This window comes from Brachyhypopomus gauderio, unplaced genomic scaffold (assembly GCF_052324685.1).
Source record: "Brachyhypopomus gauderio isolate BG-103 unplaced genomic scaffold, BGAUD_0.2 sc63, whole genome shotgun sequence".
NCBI classification, from domain to species: domain Eukaryota; kingdom Metazoa; phylum Chordata; class Actinopteri; order Gymnotiformes; family Hypopomidae; genus Brachyhypopomus; species Brachyhypopomus gauderio.
This window is the reverse complement of record NW_027506884.1, coordinates 1,781,270-1,790,657: the sequence shown is the minus strand read 5'-3', so window position 1 is coordinate 1,790,657 and position 9,388 is coordinate 1,781,270. Positions and strand designations below refer to the sequence as shown.

At 45.0% G+C, this 9,388-nt stretch overlaps 1 protein-coding gene across 4 annotated transcripts; it reads right to left on the bottom strand.

Moving 5' to 3' along the window:
• Positions 1-4,202: 4,202 nt before the first annotated feature.
• On the bottom strand, positions 4,203-9,352 carry LOC143489593 (IQ domain-containing protein K-like). Of its 4 annotated transcripts, none has more exons than XM_076988720.1 (8): positions 9,225-9,352; positions 9,037-9,128; positions 6,747-6,855; positions 6,434-6,531; positions 6,289-6,341; positions 6,115-6,192; positions 5,726-5,810; positions 4,203-4,971 (listed from the first exon to the last, which is right to left on the bottom strand). In XM_076988720.1, the coding sequence occupies exons 1-8, from the start codon at positions 9,268-9,270 to the stop codon at positions 4,891-4,893; spliced, it is 642 nt and encodes a 213-aa protein (XP_076844835.1). In that variant the 5' UTR covers positions 9,271-9,352; the 3' UTR covers positions 4,203-4,890. The 4 variants fall into 4 exon arrangements, with proteins under 4 accessions (XP_076844835.1, XP_076844837.1, XP_076844838.1 ...); XM_076988722.1 differs by having other exon boundaries at positions 4,204-4,971; positions 6,747-6,813; XM_076988723.1 differs by having other exon boundaries at positions 4,209-4,971; positions 6,747-6,789.
• Between the last annotated feature and the right edge of the window lie 36 nt (positions 9,353-9,388).

Genomic DNA, 9,388 nt, shown 5'->3' with positions numbered 1-9,388 from the left:
AATCAATGCCAGTATCTCCAGAGACTGCGCCCTCCACCCAAACATCCACCTCGCTCATCACCCTGCTCTTGACACTGATTGCCTCTATGATCACGTCCACCTTCTCAAAAAGACAGTTCCTGTCTTCGCCAAGAAGTTAAAGGACGTCACTCTTTCCCGCAGCTCCTCCTCCCAGCAGATCATCAGAGGAACCCAGAGAGCACCTCCACAACCCGCCCCACACAGAGCACCGACACCTCGCCGTCACCCATCACAGTACACCAGGGAGAGGAGCCACTATGACATCCACAGCCCAACAACAGGTCACATCACAGGTCCCCAGACTACAACAGTGCCACAGGGTCCAGTCCCACCTCCCCCTGACCTGCAGACCAGACCAGGTACACTGACCTACGCTCAGGCCCTCAGTAGGACAACTAACCCCAACGCCTCAGAGCTCAGAGACATTGGGCAGATACTCAGCAACATCTGCACACGGCTGATGGGTCATGGTCTGTGGTAAGACACTGTAAAGGTGAATTTCAATTAATGTTTAACTGCCTGTATTTATGTATAGAAATATGATAATTAATTTATCCTTCATAGTTCTTTTATTTGTTTGTTTATTTTTCTCATTTCAGAATAGAAATAACACAATCTAGTTCAGAAAAAATGTCATCTTATCGTATCTCTGTTTGGAATATTCAAGGTTTGAAATCATCTTTGTTTGGTTTAAAAAGTAGAAATCCTGACTTTGTAAATAAGATCAAAGATATTGATATATTAATTGTACAGGAGACATGGTATAGAGGAGATGGACCCACTGGTTGTCCCTCAGGGTACAGAGAGATAGTCGTTCCCTCCACCAAGTCAAGAGGAGTGGCTCAGGGTAGAGACTCAGGAGGGATGCTAATATGGTTTAAATCTGAACTCATCCACTCCATTCAAACACTGACAAAAGGAACCAATTATTTATGGCTAAAGATTAATAAACAGATCACTTCAACCCCTCAAAATGTGTTCCTATGTGCAATTTACATCCCCCCGTTAGAATCGCCCTATTTCAATAATGAAACGTTTCCTGTTCTCGAAAAAGAAATTAGTTACTTTCAAAAACAAGGTCATGTGGTGATCTGTGGAGATCTGAATGCCAGAACAGGAAAACAGTTAGATTTTATAAATCCACAAGGTGATCACTTCCTCACAGGAAACAACATCCACTCTCCCACACACTCCCCTCGAGAGAACTGTGACACCTCTGTAAACGCACATGGGAAAAGCTTACTGCAGCTCTGTCGAAGCCTGGGTCTGTACATCGTGAATGGACGACTGAGAGGGGACTCGTTTGGTAATTTCACCTGCAGCTCAGCTCTGGGGAGCAGTGCGGTGGATTATTTTATGACAGATCTGGATCCAGTGTTTCTAAGAGCCTTCACAGTCCAGCCATTAACACCCTTATCTGACCACAGCCAAATTACACTGTATTTAAACCGTTCACTCACCCACAATAAACACCACACACCCACCAACATGTACAAACTCACACCACCCCTCAAGTGGACTCAGGACAGCACTGACAAATACACACAGGTAATCAACAGTCCAGACATCCAATCTCTCCTAGATACCTTCATATCAGACACCTCATACCCCCCAAACCAAGAAGGAATTAATGAAGCTGTAAAAGATCTGACCTCCATCTTTAGTCATGCAGTCCACAAATCAAATATCACAATCAAGAAACACAAACCCAGTACAACTCAGTTAAACACATGGTTTGATCAGGACTGCAAAAATAAGAGAAAAGAACTCAGACATTTATCCAATCAAAAACACAGAGAACCACTCAATGAACATTTACGTACAAAATATTGTGAGACACTAAAAGAATACAAACACACACTCAAAGCAAAGAAGTACAAACACATCCAAAATCAAATCAACAATTTAGAAGAATCATTAAACTCTAATTCATTCTGGGAAAACTGGAAATCACTAAACAATACACACCATCATGATTTAACCATTACAAACGGAGACATCTGGAAAAATCACTTTGAAACTCTTTACAGAATCCCAGAAATAAATGAAGATCAACAAATAATTGAAGAGAAATTGAAAATTTTTGAAACAGTAATTAAGGATAATCAAAACCCCCTGGATTCTCCAATCATAATAGAAGATTTAGAGGAAAAGCTCAAAGCTCTACCACCTAGAAAAGCCTCTGGAACAGACGGCATCTTAAATGAAATGTTAAAACATACCAATCACAAATTCAAATTGGCAATTTTAAAAATTTTCAATCTAGTTTTAAATGTAGGTCATTTCCCATCAATCTGGAATGAAGGACTCATAACCCCAATCTACAAATCAGGTGATAAATTTGAACCAAATAATTATAGAGGAATTTGTGTCAGCAGTAATCTTGGAAAGGTCTTCTGCAGCATCCTAAACAAAAGATTAACAGATTTTATAACAGATCACAACATAATCAATAAATGTCAGATTGGATTCCTACCAAACTATAGAACGTCAGATCATATTTTTACTCTCCACACCCTTATTAATAATTACATCACCCAAAATAAAGAGAAAATATTTACATGTTTTATTGATTTTCAAAAAGCATTTGACTCAATTTGGCACAATGGATTATTATATAAACTTATTGATATTGGAGTGGGAGGGAAATTATATGATGTCATCAAATCAATGTATTCAAATAGTAAATGTGCAGTAAAAATGGGATCACTGCGAACTGAATTTTTCACACAATCGCGTGGTGTACGCCAAGGCTGTACTCTGAGTCCCACCATGTTTAACATCTATATTAATGAACTCGCAGAAAAATTAGATAAATGTACTGATATTCCCGGCCTCTCTCTCGGGGACACAAACATAAAATGTCTCCTCTACGCAGACGACCTAGTCCTGCTATCTCCCACAAAAGAGGGTCTTCAACAAAGTTTAGACCTTCTACAGAAATTTTGTCAATCATGGGCTTTAAAAATAAACTACCAGAAAACAAAAATATTAATATTCCAGAACAAATCTAAAAGTAACAACCATATTTTTACAATTAATAACAGAAATATTGAGCAAACTAATAAATACACTTATTTGGGCATAACAATCACCTCCACAGGGAGTTTTGGCCTGGCTGTGAAGGAGCTTAAAGAAAAAGCGAGACGAGCACTCTTTGCCATCAACAAATCAATCAAAATTGAAATACCAATCAAAATTAAACTTAAAATATTTAAATCAGTAATAGAGCCCATTGCCCTCTACAGCAGTGAAGTATGGGGACCACTAACAAAGCATGATTACCTGAGCTGGGACAAACACCCCATAGAAATGCTGCACACAGAGTTTTGTAAGAACATCCTTCATGTGCAGAGAAAGACCCCGAATAACGCCTCCAGAGCTGAGCTGGGACAGTACCCCCTCATACTCACCATCCAGAAAAGAGCTCTGAACTTCTGGAAACATATTAAATCCAGTGACCCCCGAACACTGCACTACAAAGCCCTGTCCAGTCAGGAGCAGAACATCCACAAGAGTCCCCTCAGCCAACTGATCCTCAACCTCACTGACCTCACACCCACTGACCTCACACACTCCACACACCCCCACCACACACTCACCCAAACAATCAGACCCAACCACATCATCACCACACTAAAGGAACAGTACCACACACACTGGACCCAAACTACCCAACACCAGCACAAGCTGCAGTGCTACTCCACCCTGAACAGAGACTACACACTAGCAGAATACCTCAACACAATTAAAGATCCAAAACTCAGAAAGATTCTAACGATGTACAGACTCAGTGAACACAGTCTGGCCATCGAGACGGGTCGACACAGACAGACCTGGTCACCCAGAGAGGCCAGACTGTGCTCTCACTGTGATGGGTCAGTGGTGGAGACAGAGCTGCACTTCCTGACTGAGTGTACCAGATACTCCTCCCTCAGAGAGAAATACTATCAGAGAGTGATCGGCGTCTGTCCTGAGTTTATAGACCTCACTAACACAGAGAAGCTCAGTTATATATTAGGAGAGAAGAGTGACCTCATCACACTCTCAGCTCTCTACATCACAGCCTGTCACAACCTGAGAGACAACCAGTCACACTAATCACTACTAATCATTACAACTTTATTAATCAGTTCATTATTATTGTTAGTATTAATGTGTATGATTTTGTAAACCTCTTATTTTATTTATTTTAATTATTTAATGTAAAACATGTATTTTCCACTGACGGTATCATTAATTATTTATGTTTGTTTATTGTTTCATTGCTTTGGCAACAGTGTACATTGTTACAGTCATGCCAATAAAGCATTATTGAATTGAGAGAGAAGACACTGGAACAGAGAGAGGGAGAGAGAGAACAGACACTGGAACAGAGAGAGGGAGAGAGAGAACAGACACTGGAACAGAGAGAGGGAGAGAGAGAAGGAAATAAACGCATTTCAACAGGGCTTGTACTGCTACATTAATCAGACTGGGGATTCACATAAATGAGGAGAGGAAAGGGGAGTCCAGGGGTGAGGGTCTTCCTGGCCACTCTCACACACCCCACAGCAGGAGGGCGGACTGCTCTTCCTGTCTGTGACATGCAGCTGCCTTTATTTTACGTGTTCTGCTGCGTTTCCATATTCATGCACCTTAGCCTCCATTTTCTCAGCAACCACCTTTACGTGACTTTACATCCCTCTCAAAAGTGCTCTCAGACTGCTCCTTGTTCTCCTCCGCCTCCCCGGGGGAAGGAAGCTGCAGTCTGCTCACTCAGACAGAGAGGGGGAGAGAGAGACAGGAGGAGCGAGACAGAGAGACAGACAGAAGAATGAGTCAGAGATACAGCGAGAGCGACAGAGATCCAGTGCTGCCACCTTGCTGTTAATCACGTTGTGCCACAACAGCCTGCAGTGATGGAACGACGTGTTTTGTGCGATTCCATCCATACATCATGGTCTTGCCCTGATTAATGTCAACAAAAAACATGACCTGGGTTTGTGTGTGTGTGATTAACGCCTCATCTGCTGTGATTAAAGCAGGCTCTTTGCAGCTGAAGCCAGCCTACCCCTGCTGCCTCTGGTGTATGAGTCTATATTTAACTAAGAACAAGTCTGCATATCACACACGCACACACACACAGGAAGACAGGAATTAACACAGCATTACTGATTACATAACCACTGCAAATGACAAGTACCACTGTAAAAAAGGTCTTTTGATACCTACACACACACACTGGGAGAGAGAGAGATATAGAGAGAGAGGGATAGAGAGAGGGCCATAATGTATATGAATGACCAGCTCTATTGCTGCAAATCAACCATTACGAAGCAAGAGCAAAAGACAATTGAATCGTTACAAACCGACTCCACAAAACAAATGAAGCGTGACGACCCGAGACCATTACAAAGTCTTGGTTCAGAACATCGTCAACACTTCCAAGTTGTTGGTGTAACTGATGTTTTTCCTTTGCTTAACCAGTCAAATTTCAAATCAAATCAAATTTTATTTATATAGCGCTTTTTACAACAGTTGTTGTCACAAAGCAGCTTTACAAGTGCCGAGTCCTAGCCCCCAGTGAGCAAGCCAGTGTGTTAAAAATCCCTAACACAGCAGGTGCCCATATTGCTTACAAGCTTTGATTTAAACATACTGAGGACGCTGTAGAGCAGCATGAAGAAGTGTCTCTATAAAGGTCCCTGACACGGGGTCTCACCTTGTAGCCCCTCCAGAAGGCCTGGATGAGAACTGCAGCCTGTTCCTCCGTCAGGAGCAGAGAGAGAGGGATGGGTGGCCTGGGACTGAAGGTAAAAGACGAGAAGAAACCTGATGTTCCTTTATATGAAGAACAATGAAGCCCTTACATCAGGGTTGAGGTCAATTCACTGAGTTCTTGGTCAATTCAATTCAGAAGGTTAGTTAAATAAAATTATAGAGTATTGCTGAACATATCGAACCTAATTTAATGAACTAAAATGGAACCTAAACATTCACTGACGCTATGGATCTACTGCACACACACATCCTGCAGGAGAAAGATGGACAGACAGATGCTCAGGCAGGAATTACTGGCTCACTGGAATGTGTGTGTGGTCGTGTACTCACTGTGTGCTGAACCACTCCTGGACAAAGGGGATCTCATCAAAGTCGAGAGGAGTGAGACCAACCCTTCGAGGGTTCTTACTGACGGACAGAAAAAAAGTAAAGAAAAATGGCAATGATGATGAAAACTGCGAGATTAAAAGCCTGGAGATTTCCAATCGCCTTCCACAAACTCACTTGTATAGCCATGCGGTGAGGAAGTCACAAGCATTAAACGCACTTCGTTTTCTCTGGATAAGACACAGCGAGAGACATGACCGTTATGACCGAGATAAATCCAATACGTTGTGCTGCAGATTATGGAGGCCTGTAAAGATCTGACCTCCATGCAGTGGTGCTTCTGAGCTTCAATCAGCAAGGCCTCTAATCCAGGCAGCAGCACAGGGAACACTGTTCTCTCCAGATAGTGAGTGGTGGGACCTGTGAACTCATACTGAACTTACTAACATGCCATACATTGACCATTTAAAGCCTTTTACTGCCTTTGTTAATATCATTCTACATGAATGATGCTGAAGTGTTTAAACAAATTCCTTTACATCTTGTATAGAATACTAAGTATTCATTTGAAGGGATTTTAAGGAAATGGAGACTGTAGAAATGTAATCTTTGTAGGAAGTGTAATCCATACTTACACTGCAGCGGATCTATGGGACTAGGGCTGCTGGTCTCCGGACGCTGCTCACCAGATAGAGAACAGTGCTTTAAAACCCAGTGATGATGGGGATGAAGAGAATCAACATCCTTTAATGGACCTGCATTCATTAGAACCTCATAAAAGTCCCTTAGAGGAAAACTATGCACTCCAATTTGTGCTGTTTTGTAAAATGAGAAATAAACTGTAAGGCTGTTTTTGGCAAAAATGTAGAGTACTGGCAAAAGCCCACAATATTGTCAACAATAAAAGTAAATATTACATGTAACCTCTAGAGTAGTCACCAGGCATGTGGCTGAATGAGCTGCTTTTCTGTTCAAGAAACAACAGTGAACTTTATTTTCTTGAATGCATTTAAGAATACAGCTAGTGAAGGTGAATATGGCCTGTAGCTGAACCCCACCAAACTAACTCAGCTAGCTCACCTAACCTAGCTAAGCAACACATCAGCAAGAACAACCGTTTCTACCACCGCTGGTTCAGTGTGGGTGTTAGTGCTGGTCCAGTGTGGGTGTTAGTGCTGGTTCAGTGTGGGTGTTAGTGCTGGTTCAGTGTGGGTGTTAGTGCTGGTCCAGTGTGGGTGTTAGTGCTGGTCCAGTGTGGGTGTTAGTGCTGGTTCAGTGTGGGTGTTAGTGCTGGTCCAGTGTGGGTGACCAGTGCTGGTCCAGTGTGGGTGTTAGTGCTGGTCCAGTGTGGGTGTTAGTGCTGGTCCAGTGTGGGCGTTAGTGCTGGTCCAGTGTGGGCGTTAGTGCTGGTCTAGTGTGGGTGTTAGTGCTGGTCCCAGTGTGGGTGTTAGTGCTGGTTCAGTGTGGGTGTTAGTGCTGGTCCAGTGTGGGTGTTAGTGCTGGTCTAGTGTGGGTGTTAGTGCTGGTTCAGTGTGGGTATTAGTGCTGGTCTAGTGTGGGTGTTAGTGCTGGTCCAGTGTGGGTGTTAGTGCTGGTTCAGTGTGGGTGTTAGTGCTGGTTCAGTGTGGGTGTTAGTGCTGGTTCAGTGTGGGTGACCAGTGCTGGTCCAGTGTGGGTGTTAGTGCTGGTCCAGTGTGGGTGTTAGTGCTGGTGCCAGTGTGGGTGTTAGTGCTGGTCCAGTGTGGGTGTTAGTGCTGGTCCAGTGTGGGTGTTAGTGCTGGTTCAGTGTGGGTGTTAGTGCTGGTTCAGTGTGGGTGACCAGTGCTGGTTCAGTGTGGGTGTTAGTGCTGGTTCAGTGTTGGTGTTAGTGCTGGTCCAGTGTGGGTGTTAGTGCTGGTCCAGTGTGGGTGACCAGTGCTGGTTCAGTGTGGGTGTTAGTGCTGGTCCAGTGTGGGTGTTAGTGCTGGTCCAGTGTGGGTGTTAGTGCTGGTTCAGTGTGGGTGTTAGTGCTGGTTCAGTGTGGGTGTTAGTGCTGGTCCAGTGTGGGTGTTAGTGCTGGTCCAGTGTGGGTGTTAGTGCCGGTTCAGTGTGGGTGTTAGTGCCGGTCCAGTGTGGGTGTTAGTGCCGGTCCAGTGTGGGTGTTAGTGCCGGTTCAGTGTGGGTGTTAGTGCCGGTCCAGTGTGGGTGACCAGTGCTGGTCCAGTGTGGGTGTTAGTGCTGGTTCAGTGTGGGTGTTAGTGCTGGTCCCAGTGTGGGTGTTAGTGCTGGTCCAGTGTGGGTTAGTGCTGGTCCAGTGTGGGTGTTAGTGCTGGTCCAGTGTGGGTGTTAGTGCTGGTTCAGTGTGGGTGTTAGTGCTGGTCCAGTGTGGGTGACCAGTGCTGGTCCAGTGTGGGTGTTAGTGCTGGTCCAGTGTGGGTGTTAGTGCTGGTCCAGTGTGGGTGTTAGTGCTGGTTCAGTGTGGGTGTTAGTGCCGGTCCAGTGTGGGTGTTAGTGCTGGTTCAGTGTGGGTGTTAGTGCTGGTCCCAGTGTGGGTGTTAGTGCTGGTCCAGTGTGGGTGACCAGTGCTGGTCCAGTGTGGGTGTTAGTGCTGGTCCAGTGTGGGTGTTAGTGCTGGTCCAGTGTGGGTGTTAGTGCCGGTCCAGTGTGGGTGTTAGTGCTGGTCCAGTGTGGGTGTTAGTGCTGGTCCCAGTGTGGGTGTTAGTGCTGGTCCAGTGTGGGTGTTAGTGCTGGTTCAGTGTGGGTGTTAGTGCTGGTCCAGTGTGGGTGTTAGTGCTGGTCCAGTGTGGGTGTTAGTGCTGGTTCAGTGTGGGTGTTAGTGCTGGTCCAGTGTGGGTGTTAGTGCTGGTCCAGTGTGGGTGTTAGTGCTGGTTCAGTGTGGGTGTTAGTGCTGGTCCCAGTGTGGGTGACCAGTGCTGCTCGTCTCACCGTGGCCGCAGTCTCGTCGCCCCCGCCCGGGTTCACAGCTGACCGGACCGGGCTCTTATCGCCGGGCGGTGCCGGTCGCCGTTCGTCGTATTCTGTATGAATTCATAAGTAAGAGTGATTGGCATGTTTGTCATAAGTATAAAGTAAGCAGGTAAATATTGTGTTGTTTGTGTGTGTGTTTGTCTCACCGTCTCGCATCTGTCGCCATAAAGTCTCACAACTCAACTCGGCCATGACGGCGGCGATGTTACTATGGTTGCGGTTTACCCTAGCAGCCGTATCCAAGGAAGTTCATTGAAAGTGCTTCCGGTGTTTCATTTGAAACGGTCGTGTGAAGTCTTGACAAGCCAAA